The sequence below is a fragment of the Cetorhinus maximus genome, chromosome 3 (assembly GCF_964194155.1).
Source record: "Cetorhinus maximus chromosome 3, sCetMax3.hap1.1, whole genome shotgun sequence".
In the NCBI taxonomy this organism is placed as follows: Eukaryota; Metazoa; Chordata; class Chondrichthyes; order Lamniformes; family Cetorhinidae; genus Cetorhinus; species Cetorhinus maximus.
The window spans coordinates 86,518,665-86,532,364 of record NC_135881.1 but is presented as its reverse complement, the minus strand read 5'-3'; the positions used below and the strand labels follow the sequence as shown (position 1 = coordinate 86,532,364).

General features: G+C 43.9%; 1 protein-coding gene across 7 annotated transcripts in view; it reads left to right on the top strand.

Annotated features, from left to right (window-relative positions):
* Window positions 1-2,540: 2,540 nt before the first annotated feature.
* Window positions 2,541-13,700, top strand: part of ikzf1 (IKAROS family zinc finger 1 (Ikaros)) — a 126,742-nt gene continuing 115,582 nt past the window's right edge. Inside the window, exons 1-3 of one of the 7 annotated variants that reach the window (XM_078538630.1) lie at window positions 2,541-2,765; window positions 3,337-3,478; window positions 4,977-5,030. In XM_078538630.1, coding sequence (XP_078394756.1) covers window positions 3,454-3,478; window positions 4,977-5,030 — 79 coding nt within the window. In that variant the 5' untranslated portion in view covers window positions 2,541-2,765; window positions 3,337-3,453. Of the gene's footprint in view, window positions 2,766-3,336; window positions 3,479-4,976; window positions 5,040-13,700 lie in introns of all 7 variants that reach the window. The other 6 variants (XM_078538635.1, XM_078538636.1, XM_078538633.1 and 3 more) reach the window with 6 other exon arrangements.

Below are 13,700 nucleotides of genomic sequence, written 5' to 3'. Positions count from 1 at the left end.
GCACATCCCTGCTTTAATATTCTAGTCCTCTCGAAATAAATGCCAATATTGCATTTGCCTTCCTAACTACTGACTCAGCCTGCAAGTTAACCTTAAGAGAATCCTGGACTAGGACTCCCAAGTCCCTTTGCACTCCAGATTTATGAATTCTCTCCCCATTTAGAAAATAGTCTATGCCTCTATTCTTCCTGCCAAAGTGCATGACCTCACACTTCCCCACAATGTATTCCATCTGCCACTTCTTTGCCCATTCTCCTAACCTGTCCAAATCCTTCTGCAGCCTCCCCGCCTCCTCAATACTACCTGTCCCTCCACCTATCTTTGTATCATCTGCAAACTTAGCCAGGATGCCCTCAGTTCCTTCATCTAGATCATTAATGTATAAAGTGAAAAATTGTACACGGTTTATACACGGTTTCCCTAATGCGTGGCCACTTCCCTTCCCCACATCCCACACATGCTCGTGCACTACCATCAACCGCAGGGCAGCCCTTGCCCCCACACCTTCAATGTGCCTCAACCTTGAAGTCTAACAGGCGGCCTAGGCGAGCGCTCCTCAATGTTACTGTGCACTCACCTCCAATTTCCCCTCAAAGTGCAGCCTCAGGTGCACGCCTTATATACGCTGTTTTGAAAGACATCAGTGTGCAATCACAATCCAGCAGCGGGGGGATGATTCTGGTGGGCTGACTTTATAATCATATGCAGATGTATTGCAATGTGGTTCTGAACGTCCGATGGCGGGAAACACGGCCCACCATTGACGGGCTGAGCGGATGATCGCAAACTGGGTTCAAGATATCGTGAAACCAATTTCTGGCCTTCTCACCATATTGTCCACTCAAGTCAACAAACATGGAAAATTCCACCCTCTCTCTGTGTGTAAGTGTGGGTGGGGCCTCCCTCTCTGGACCCCTGTTGCTAGGCAACAATTGCGCAGATTGTTCTACTCTTGTTTGCTTTAGATCCTCTCACAAGGGGAAATACTTTCTCAGCATCTAACCTGTCAAGCTCCCTCAGGATCTTACATGTTTCAATAAGATCACCTCTTATTCTTCTAAATTCCAATGGATATTGACCCAAACTGCTCAACCTTTCCTCATAAGATAAACATCCCAGGAATCAGTCAAGTGAACCCTCTCTGAACTGTTTCAAATGCAATTATATCCTTTCTTGAGTAAGGAGACCAAAACTGTACACAGTACTCCAGATGTGGTCTCACTAAGCCCCTGTATAGCTGTAGCAGCACTTCCCTACTTTTATACTCGATTCAAGTAACAGTGCTTCTTTCTTAGAGTTCAATATTGGCTCTCACCCTTCTTCATGGGGCAGCAGTGGCTGCCCAGAGACAACTTATTGGGTATTTGAGAGCATAAAAGTAGAAAGGGAGGGTGGTGGTGAGGGAAGGAGATTCATGTGGAAAGCAAGCTGTCCTTGGTCACACCATCTGCAGCTTTCACATCAGATAGCAGGATGAGGCTGAAGTGGGAGTTGAGAATGAGTACAAGGCAGGGACATCATCATCTTGAATGTTCTCAGCAATGCAGGAAGCAATGGCCTCTGATGTAGCTGTACCCTGATGCAGAGCATGGTCTCCTCAGGAGGGCCCAAGTGTTCTGGCACACCTGTCTCCATTTGGTTCTGTTCCCTTCTTTTGTGAGCTGCCTTGGGAGAAGGAAGAATGTCAGTGATTGTGCATGGGTGATGTGCATGCTAAGGTTAAGTAGCTGGAGGTATGTGGAAGCAGCAAGAGATGAGTGTGAGGCTGGCAGGTTTGTGAGGGTGAGGTGGCTTGTCTGAATGTAGGCCTGTATCCTGATTGCTAGAGATTGCTGATGGGTGAGTGATGTTGGTGTGGTACATTGAACACTGTGAGGGGTTAGTGGTGTTATTGGTAAGAGGCATCCTTTGAACATACATTTGCCGAATTTGACCACGTGTGAGACATTCCTGGCCAGCTGCTCCCATTCCCTTCTTGGAGTTTGCTTTGCTGGCCTCCTGCCCTCTCCAAAAACATTGTTTTTTTGCTCCTTTCGACCTCATAAAGCCTCCAGCGTGAATAGGAAATCCTGGGAGCCCTCACTCTTGGCCATTGCTCTATTTGGGATGTTTATCCTTGCAGTTGATTCCTGCACAACCAACAGAGCTTCCTAACATGGGGTAGAGGCAAGGGAGCGCTGTCTAAATTTCAAACCCCATGCCAGTGATTTGGTGCAGTTTATGATTTTGTACCCGATTGGGGGAGGGAGGGAGCAAAAGTTGGCTTTTTAAAAATAGAGATGGCAAGCAAGTCTTTAACATTTTTCCCTCTGGATATTGGCACAACTACAATGTGACATGGCTGCCAGTGTAGCCTGTGGTTACTTTGATGTTCCTCATTCTTGGAATGTGTGTAATCCACACTTTCCACTTTCCCTTCTGTAAGATTGTACCCCCCCCCCCCCCCCACCTTCCTTTATTAGCATGTATACGAACACGTTGTGCTCCCATCCCCTGCTGTCGTTCAGCACAGACATTGCGGTGCAGCAGAGGCTCCTGACACCCAGTGCCACCGCTCAACACACAGGGCATTTGGCTGTAAACGAGCTAAGCAGAGCCCTGGGCTCTTCCACCAATCCCAGCACGAGGGTGTGTGCGCACGGTCGGCGCATTGGAAGGAGGAAGTCGAGCGGGGAGAGATGTACAACCGCAGGGAGTCCAAGTGTAGGCTGCACATGGAGCAGGAACTGCCGGGCTGTGTGTACCGCCAGCGAGGAGGGATACAGGTAGGAAAGAACTGCCAGCCAACTCATGCAACTTGACCCTTATTGTCGCTTAATATCGTACAGCCGACACACACACACACACACACACTGAGGACTTGCACTGGTATGAGATTGTCAGAGCAAAACAAAAAATATGGAAAGTCAAATCATGATTATGTTTGCCTTCTGGTTTGGAGGAGGCACCTGTTACCTCGGCTACAATGCGTTCCTGCCATCGCTGCATGAAGTTCAGTCTGTGGCCGAAATAATTTCGGGTGCTCATCTGCAAAACTCTGAATATACCTCTACCCATATATAGTTAGAAATATAGCGTATATCCAAAGTTTTGGGAGTGCGTTGTGCATGTTATTTTGCGGGGCTGCGGAAGTCGGAGCACATTAATGCGACTGTCAAAAACTATTGAGGAACAATAGTTTTTTTTTCTCTGTAGTTTAGTGGCAACAGTAGAAATAATCTGAATTCTGTACCGCTACAATTTATTAAAATCATTGCATAGTGAAAAACCATTGGGTGACAAAATCATTTATTAATTTTGTTCAGAAAGTGACTCGTAAGGTTTTTCATTTTCTAGCTCTGGTTGAGAATTTGCATATTACAGTGGTATACTTTTCTGTGGAGCGTCTTGCGACACTGAAAAGTTTCGAAAAAGGCAATTCTGGAGAATTTTTTTCCCATTAGAATCTCCCACATGCATGGTCAAGAGAATGAGGAAGGTTAGTTGAACTATTTTGGGGAAGTCGTTTTAAACAACTTCTGTTTGCCGTTGTGATATAGAGAACTTCACTCATTTAAATAAATTGTGACTTATAACTTTGCGGGCACGTGTCGTTGGTACAGATTTTCAGACAAATTGGGCAAATGCTCCAATGAAAGAAGATGCGCGAATTATTTCGTTCCTACCCAGAATTTGAAAATTGAAAATGTTCTGCTAAATTAGTCATTCTGTAATTATACAGTGTAGGGCAGTGCTGTAGGAGGAACTCGTTTATTTTCAAGGCTTGCTATTAGCCAAATTAGTATTCAGGTATTTGCATAAAATAATTTTGTATGTACAGAACATTTCGGGGTGGGGGGCAGTAATGTAGAAATATTGGTCATTTTAGGATTTGGGCACATTAGTAATTTGTTTTAACACGTTCTTGTAAATATGATGCCATTTCTGTTAGCAACTACCAGTGAAGTTAGTAAATGCTAGACCTTTAAAATTGTTACTTGGTGATCTTCATAATTAATTAAATTACTGGTTTTGCAAGATCTAGTTTCATAATTGTTGAATATTAAAGTGCACCAATTTTTCACAGACACTGCCAGAAACCAATCACTGGTAATCTGCAATCCTAGCAAAAACTGTAAAAAAAAATAACTTGTACCCCACAAAATCTCAACCGTCTACTCCCTGGTGTTTGCAGTTGCTTCAAAACCAGTGTTTAGAACATAAAGTGTTACAGCAAAAGAGTAGCAGCTTCCCACCATTCGTTCCAAATCTGTGGAGCCATCTGTCAGTAAAACAGGAAGACATGGGTTCCCTTTCTCTCCTGGGCTTGTTTCGCTATTTTAGGGAGATTCACTTCTCCCTATGTAGGAGCTAACTGAAGAAATTGGTTACTGTGACTTTTTGAAGTGAGGGACAGAGTCTAAAACTGCTGTTCTGCCCATCTGCTGCTATATGAGGTGTATTCATTATTAATCGAAGCAGAGCTGTGCTGCTCAAATATGCAGTCCTGCTTGGGTAAATGAGACATTCTTCTGCAAATTGCTTCATTTTTGATTGCTGATTGTACAAGTGTCACAAAGCTGACTCAAGGTTCATCGATGCATGCTCAGTAAATTAGAGCGAACATAACTATAGATCAACCAGAGAATGAATTCTGTGCTTCTCTTCACATACAATGACCCAGGGCCATTTAATTTTCTGCTTAATTTTGTTGCAGTCAGTTTGCATTTTTGGGTTATTATGGAGTGGGAAATTAACAATAAATAACAAATTTTGTCAACCTCTGCCTGTAATGAAATTTCTATAAATCTTTGTAATCTATGAAAGATCAGGGTCTCCTTGTCAGATAGTAATGTATAGTTATTTTTTCAAGAGTATTTGGATCTGAAGGAAGAAGGGCATATTATTCTATAGCAGATAGTGAGTTAGAATGGTAAGTAGTTTCATTATCATCCATCCAGTAACTTGCTACATGATTCCTTTCCCCAACATTGTAGAGCACAAGCAGAATATGGAAACTGAAGAGGCACAGGATATTTCCCAGCTGTCAGGTGAGACAGGTAAATAGCATTTATGTATTTACACCATATTATTATTCAGCTCTCTTTTATACATTAAGACACACTTGCTCCTGATATTTTTGTTTTTAATGTTTTGCGTGGTATTATAGGAAGTTGACCATACAAACTTTCCATTATAACACACATGCTAGATGAACTCTCGTGAACTGTTATAATAAGGGTGCAGAGTATACATGCCCGTAGGAAACTTTTCTTTTTCGATAAAATTTTTTGGATCCATGGTCAAACCTGAGTAAATTCTATTCAAAGTATTAATCAAAGAATGAAGTTGATTAAAAAGATTTTCATATTAGTAATAAAGATAAAAATGGTACATGATGGATTGAGGAACTTGAGGGAATGGCTCCTGGAATTGACTGCATTATACAGAACAAAACATAATTCCTCCTTTTTATTTCTATATTTCAATCCAGCCTTACTTTTGTCCTATTTCTACTTTCATAATAAGAAAAATCAGTCAACAAGGAAGGTATATATTTCCTAGCGATTTTCATGTGCCGAACTCCAAGTTAGTTTTATTAGCATTCATGCTTAATTTGATCAAGAAATTATTTGAAACACAATCCTTAAACTTTAAGTATACTCAGTTAATAAACTTTATTCAATCATACGCAACGGAATATTACCCATTTAGTTCCTGCTGGCTGAGGCTTATTTCTCAACAGCCCTGGTATATGTTTTTCACAAACGTGGTATGAATGTGAGACATTTAGTACAATTATTAGTTTCACACATCCTCCCCCATAAGCAGACCACACAACCTGCAACTCTATTCCACATTAGCCATTGAGCTGCTTGTGTACTAAAGTCCTCATACACATTGTCCCATACAAATACATTGTCCCACACAAATGCCACAATCTCAATTTGCGAGTGTTAAAATATCATTTGCAGCTCTAAAGGTAAAATATTGGAAACATCAGAAAAATTACAAAACAGTTCACTTTTTAAAACTAGTTACTTTTAAAGAAAAAAAATGTCGAACTGCTGTAAGTGCTGCTCAGGAGCCTGTCTCACTTCCCATGCATCAGTTATTCTGCTAAGTCCTGGTTCCTCCCAGCAGCTGCTTATCTTCTGGTCCAGATCTTGTTGCCAGCTGCTCGTCTCCCTGTCTATGTCCTTTGAAACAGGCACTCCTTTCCTGCTCCAGGTCTTTTCAGGACCTGCTCCTCCGTGATGCCGTGCAGTTTTTCAGGAACAACATTCTGCATTCCAATGATGGTTACATCCCAATGATGCAATCTCTCACTGGAGTGAACTTTGAAAACTGTCCTTTATTTTGTTGCATCACTAAAACATTTCTGTTTTGCTTCCTCGTTATAGAAGTAGATGACTGGAAGAAAATATGATACAAGATCTAATAACCAATTTAAAATAAAAGTCATTTTTTTAACAAACAGAACATCAGCCTGTTCTCATTGAAGACTAGAATATTAAACTTGGCCAATAGCCTTGACTACCCCTAAGGGCAAGGTGCTTGAGTATTTTTCGTGACACTTGTTCAGTGTTGTTCTTCAGCAAGTACATATTTTGTCTTCAGTCTATAGTTCTTTTTTCCCCTTCTGGCCTACACAATTTGTAAATAAAGAAAAACTTGCATTAATATAGCACCTTCCATAGCCCCAAGATGTTTTAAAATTAGCATTCATTGCTGCAAAAATTAAAATATATGCTGTTAGCAAAGATATAGAGCCAGATTTTGAGTGGCAAATGAATGGCACCCACTGTTTATTTGACTTCCACTTGTACCTAGAGGTCCTATGGGATTTTGCAAGGCAAGGCGTGATGCCCTTAGTGACTGTATCTCTCCTTAACCAGTCGGACTGAAGAATAACGAGCAGCGCATGGTCCAAACCAGAAAGTGTAAGTTAGAATTTAATGCTTAATCAGGTGCAGAGAGTTTTATTTAAAAGTCGGGAAAGGAAAATTTGGATTAAAAGGGCAAGAGGCAAAAGACAGGAAAAGTTTTTTTTAAAAAAAGCTTTTGTTTAAAAAATGTCTCCTAAGTATAATTTTAAAAATTGAAGGAAGGTGCCTTCACTCTTGAAAAAGTTAATTTCCAGTGCCAGAGAGGTTGTTTGGCCATAATTAAGGCTTACCACATCATTGAAAAGGTACTTAGACTGAAATGAACAGGTCGGAGCTTTTTGTGGTGAGTTTAGTCCATGTCTACAGCATCAGGACAGGAAGTTTATGCTGTTTTATACCATTTGAATGAGAGTACGATGTCAAGATGACATTTCTGCACAGCATACAGGGCAGAAGAGTACCTTCAACAACAGCTTTTGGGGGATTTGTGTGTAACTGCGCATGTTCCAAAGAAGAGTCATATTGGACTGGAAAGGTTAACTCTGTTTCTCTCTCCACAGATGCTGTCAGACCTGCTGGGTTTTTCCAGCATTTTCTGCTTTTATTTCAGATTTCCAGCATCTGCAGTATTTTGCTTTTATGTACTTATTGGAAGTTGCTGTACAATTTACCACTAGCTTCAAAGTTATTATCACAGAAAAAAGCAGCCCATTGCTTCAGTAGGCTGCTCTCTCATTAGAGAGAGACAACTGGTGGTGAGTTTAACCTGAGGGTCACTACACCTCAGGCAAGGGATAAGTTTGAGAAGGCAAGGCCTTCACAAATGACCTCAACTGGTATAGGAATTGAACCCATGCTGTTAGTGTCACTGTATCACAAACCGGCCATCCGGCCAACTGAGCTAACTGTTGCAGTGATCAGTTTCATTAGTTGTATTGCATTAGAAATTCAGCTTTGATAATAAATTGATACAAAGAAAGGAAGATATGATTCAAGTGTACACTTTCATATAACAATATATCTAACATATGTTTTCTGCTGGGTACAGTTAGAAGGGAACTTTTCAGAAACTAAAGAGTAAAATTTCCAGTATGGAATCGATACCAGAAATGTAAGCAGGCAGAGGCCAGGATATTTCCACTGTAAAAGAAGGAATTTTACCCTTAAATATTTCTCCACATATTCTGAACTACTGTACTATGAAGATGTTTTTAAAAATTGTCATTGCTTTTGCCTTTCAGCTTTGAATTCTGGATATGTTGAAACTGTGGTGTAAACTATCCTTTACGCCCCATAACTAAAATAAATGTCTTGTGGTAAACAGCACAAGCCATTAACTAAGTCAGTCAGTTTAAAAAGATTGACCTGAATTTTCTGAACAGTGGCAATCCTGGGTGCATTACCGTTGTGCAAGAAGATTCTCCCGATCCGTGCTGCTGTGCAATTCCCCTGGGATCTTCCAATCCCGGCTGTCAGAGAAATGCGCAGCACAGCATCCCACGGGGAACTCCAGCGGAGCGGACTAGAGTTGGGGGAAGACAGGATACACCCCCCTTTTTACGGCACAAGTGGCCGTGTTCTGTTAATTTAAAGGTCCAATCTTTTAATGAATATTAGTGAATGGGTAGGTGATTTTTTAAAATTCATTCAGGGGTTGTGGGCTTTACTGGCTGGGCCAGCATTTATTGCCCATCCCCAGTTTCCCTTGAGAAGGTGGTGGTGAGCTTCCTTTTGAACTGCTGCAGTCCATGTGGTGTAGGTACTGTTAGGGAGGGAGTTCCAGGATTTTGACCCAGCGACAGTGAAGGAACAGTGATATATTTCCAAGCCAGGATGGTGAGTGACTTGGGGGGGAACTTCCAAGTGGTGGTGTTCCCATCTATCTGCTGCCCTTGTTCTTCTAGATGGTAGTGATCGTGGGTTTGGAAGGTGCTGTTGAAGGAGCCTTGGTGAATTCGTGCAGTGCATCTTGTAGGTGGTGCACGCTTCTGCGACTGTGCGTTGGCGGTGGAGGGAGTGAATGTTTGTGGATGTGGTGCCAATCAAGCGGGCTGCTTTGTCCTGGATGGTGTCAAGCTTCTTGAGTGTTGTGGGAGCTGCACTCATCCAGGCAAGTGGGAACTATTCTATCACACTCCTGACTTGTACCTTGTAGATGGTGGACAGGCTTTGGGGAGTCAGGAGGTGAGTTACTCATCACAGGATTCCTAGCCCCTGGGATGGGGGGGGTGGGGGGTAGGGGGCTGCAGTCAGATGGTTAGGGGGTAGTTGTATCAGGTCAGGGGCCAGTAGGTGGTTGGGGGACAGTAGTTAGGCGATCAGGGGGGGTTGTCAGATCAGGCCGGGGAGGAGGGTAGTTGGATCAGGTTGGGGGGTCGGTAGTCAGTTGGTCGGGAGTGGGGGGTAGTTTGATCAGGCTGGTGGGGGGGAGGTAGTCAGGGGTTAGTCAGGGGGATTGGGGGTGGGTAGGTGACTCAGCAAGGTTGTCAGGTAGACAGTCCAGTTCGGAGGGGCAGTAGTCAGGTGTTTTGGATTTAGTCGGGTGGTTGGGGGGTAGGTAGCTCAGCAGGGTGGTTGGTTTGAGCGGTGTGGTTTGGGAGTAATTGTGTTAGGGGTTGGGGGATATTCAGGTGAGGTTAGTGGAGTGGTCAGGGGACAGTTGGCTCAGCAGGGTTGTTGGCTTGAGTCAGGTGGTTTGGGGGTAATCGGGTCGGGTGTTAGTCGGGTCAGGTAGGGGAGTGATTAGGGGGATAGTTGACTCAGCAGGGTTGTCAGGTAGTTGGAGGAGTTATCAGGCCCCATCAGATTGGAGTGGTCAGGGGGTAGTCGGGCCGGGTTGGAGGGTGGTAATCAGGCTGGGTCAGAGGGGTAGCCTGTTTGGAGCTAGTCAGGCGGTCAGGGGATTTTTTAGGGAGGTAGGTTGCGGAGTTATCCAGGTGTTAGACCAGGTTTTAACCTGTCTAACATTTCCTGGATAACTGTTGAGGTAAGTCTCGTGGGTCCATCTCAAGCTTCTGACTCTAGCTCAGAGTTGGAGACGTTTGTGGAGGGTCCCAGGCAGCGGGGGATTTGCCTATTAGAAATTTAAACTTACCGGCAATTCCCACATAGGACCACACATCAGGACCTCTTACGATCTGGAAACCAGAAGTTCTGGGCCACTGTTATCAACCTCAAATATGATATAAATATAAAATAATACGAATATAAAGGTGAAGAAGTGTTGAAGAATAGGCATTGTCCTTGCCCTGAACTCCCTGGTCAGATTACAAGAAAAATCCCATGGCACTATTCAAGGAAGAGCATAGCTCTTCTCCCATTGTCCTGGCCAACATTCATCCCTCAACCAACACCATCAATCTCAGATTAACTACAAAACAACAGACACTACACTTCAAAACATTGGCTGTAAAGTGCTTTAGGATGCTCTAAGAACATGGAAGGTGCTTAGATACAAATTATTTTGTTTACCTCAGTTATTGCACTTTTGTTGTGAAATATGTGTTACAGTTTTCACATCTCATTAATTAGTTTTAGATGAATGTTCTTCTTGACTGTATTTAAAGTTTTGATTCAACTCACTCCTAAGAGAAGAAATGTCACCTAAAGCCTGATGGTGCATCATACACACTTTGGTACGAGGTAAAGGTGTGATAAGGGAAGGTAAACAAGACAGTATGGAACTCTATAATAAAAACAGATAATGTTGGAAATACTCAGCAGGTTAGGCGAATGTCCTACTGACTTGCTGATTATTTCCAGCATTTTCTATTTTTGTTTCACATTTCCAGCATTCACAGTTTTTTGCTTTTGTATTAGTATGGAACTCTATACTTATTTAGAGCTACTATTAGTGTTGATTCATAGGTAGACATTTCAGATTTTTATTTTTACTCTAATTCAGGTTTAAAAAAAATCTGTTGAAAGCATCTGGGAGTAAGTGCTTCCTGGGTCAACAACAAAGCATGATGTTAATAATAAAAAAAAATTACGTGTAATTGGAATTCCTAAGAAAAGCAATTTGAAAGGAGAAAATTCTACATTTAAAATTAGTAAGTACATAAAATTGTCTACTTTATATATAGTGGTATAAAGGAGCTGGCTTGTACTTTCGGCGGTGGTGCCTCCAACCCACAGAATAACCCTGCAGCACTCTGTGTCACAAAGAGTTTTATGATTACCGATGCCCTGTTACTTTAGACTGGAAAAAGGACATATTTGTTCACACACATGACACATGACTTTTGCCACTGTTTCAGGAAAAACAGAGACTGATTTTTTTTTTAAATTATTCATGGAACAAGAGCTTCACAGACAAGATCAACACTTATTGCTCATCACTGAAATCAGATGGCCTTCTTATGAAGCAATATCAACTGTGTTTTAGAAAGTTTGAAACTGACCTTTTGGAATTTAGTTGTCAGGCTTAATTGGATTGAACAATGAAGTTACATGACTTATTGAACAAACGTAAGATTAGGTGGTATTCTCATCCCATGGCCTAATCTGTCCTCTGTCATGTATCCTTTAGGACAAAACAAACTTGATGATAATCCTAATTGTTTTGAATTAAGTGAAGGGCAAAAAGTTATGAAATATTGGTAATGACTTACTGAAAGTATATTTTTGCTATCGTAAAGTGTGGGATTTTTAGCTGAAACATTTAGGGCCGGGTTTTCAAATTGATGTTGGGAACCCGTGCCGGAAGAATTTCCAGGTCCCGACCCCACGCCACCTCTGCATCGCTCACGCAATGCTATTTCAAAATGGTGATTTCTCATGGGGCAGTAGGAGAGCATGCCTCCAGGTTAGTGGCATCGAGGGTTACCAGGAGCTGCCAGCAGAGCACGAGTGGCAGAGGCAGACAGCAGCCAAGATGGGGCCTGTCGCTGCCTTGCTGAAGATAGTAGGCAGCAGCACCTCAGAGAGCCTGCAGCATTAATGTCAACAAATATGGCCATGCAACAAATGCAAGGTAATGCGCACAATCCAGCGCAAATCCCCCAGGTCCAGACACTTTTCATCATTTAGAAATAAACTTCGACTTCTCCCATACTTGTACCCAACAGCTGTGCACTAACATGCACCAGACTGTTCGTGTTCACTGAATTCACCATTGAAAATTTGTATCCTCCCCTTCCCAGCTTGAAAAGCTCCTTCGGGAGCTTAATGAGCCACTAATTGGAGGCGAATGGATTCCCATTTGACCCCTCCTGTCTTCTCTAAAAGTTGTGGTGTGCCCTGAAAGTGTCAGAATCCAGAGACACTGGGCGGAATTCTCTGTGCCCCCTGGCATCAGGCGTGATCAGTGGCGTGAGTGGACAATACGACATGATCACGACAGCATGAAATCAATTCGCGATTGTCCACTCAGCCCGCCATCGGCAGGCTGTGCTTCCTGCCATCGGACATCATCGGGAACCTCATTGTAATACATCAGCATATCATTATCAGGCCAACCCACCGGAATCACTCCCCCCCCCGCCCCCACTTGCTGGATCGTCCATCCATGTCGGCGGGAAAACATGCCGATGTGTTTCACAACAGCACCTAAGCGACGTGCACTTGGCGGCCTTCACTTTGAGGGGAACTCGGAAGTGAGTACACGGTAACGTTGCACCGCGTCGCCTGGCTCGCCTGTTGGACTTCAAGTTTTAGGGGCACTGGGGGGGTCGGGTTTACAGGCAGCCTTGCCGTTGAGGCGACTTGTGAGGGGGGCAGGGCAAGCGCAGCTCTACTGTTGAAGTGACGTTGAGGTGGCGGGGCAAGCCAGCCATGTCGTTGAGGTGACCTGTGGAGAGGGGGGCACCAAGGGCCTGCTGTTGAATATAGTGCGCAAGCATTCGGGGGGGTGGTGGGTGGTAGGGTGGGTGAGGGAAGTGGCCATGCATTAGGGAAACCTAGAAAGTGACCATCCCTCTACAACTCAGACAATTCAGGTGCAGCCACATTGATATGATTGGAGTGGGGCTTCCAGCTTATCTGCCCACTAATGCAATGCAGAGGCATTAAAGTGCCACCAAGTGCTCCAAAGCTTTTCACTACGCTGGCACAGACTGCAAAGTCATGGGTATTTTAGCAAACTGCAGAACAGTGGGATGATTGCACACGTTGCACAGTCTCCTTACTAAAGCTGGCCTTGGAGCAGTCACTGCCCCATGCACTGTTAGCATCCCAGCTTGGACCAGTCTCCCCCATGGTTCAAGCTAACAATGCAGCCTTGCAGTGTGGGTTAGGAGAATGTCTGCGCTTGAGCTGAGAGCACAGCATGCAGTGCAGTGGGCAAATGTGCCGTCAATCGGTTGGGTGGACTGGGGCGGAGGTGGTGGGGTTTCGATAGCCATGCAGCGCACTAATCTCTGGCTGTCTAAGTGGTGGCCAGGACTCTCTGGGAATTGTTAAGGGGCCGGCACACTTAACCAGGACAGGTTTTTAGTACACCCATGCTAACCACGTGTCTCTCTTTTCCATCCTGAGGGGGAGTACATCAAGATCCTGGAGCCTGGTGAACTAGGTGCATGCCTGATGGCCTACAGAGTGCGAAGACGATGAAGGAGAGAGCAACTGAGGCACCTGGCTGTGCAGAGGCAGGACCAGCAACCTTAGTAAGAAGGGGCGGCTGGGACTCCCGCACATGCTGCTCAAAAGCCACAGCAAGCCATCGCTGGTCAGCGCCTAGCTATACTCAGGGTGTATAGATACCGCCTTTCATTCCTGCAGGTGATCGAGAACCAGTGTCGCCGAAGACTGTGAATGTCTAGCGACCTGGTGGCTCACATCTGCCACTTACTGCAGGATTTGACACCATGGGGACATGGAGGGCATCCACTG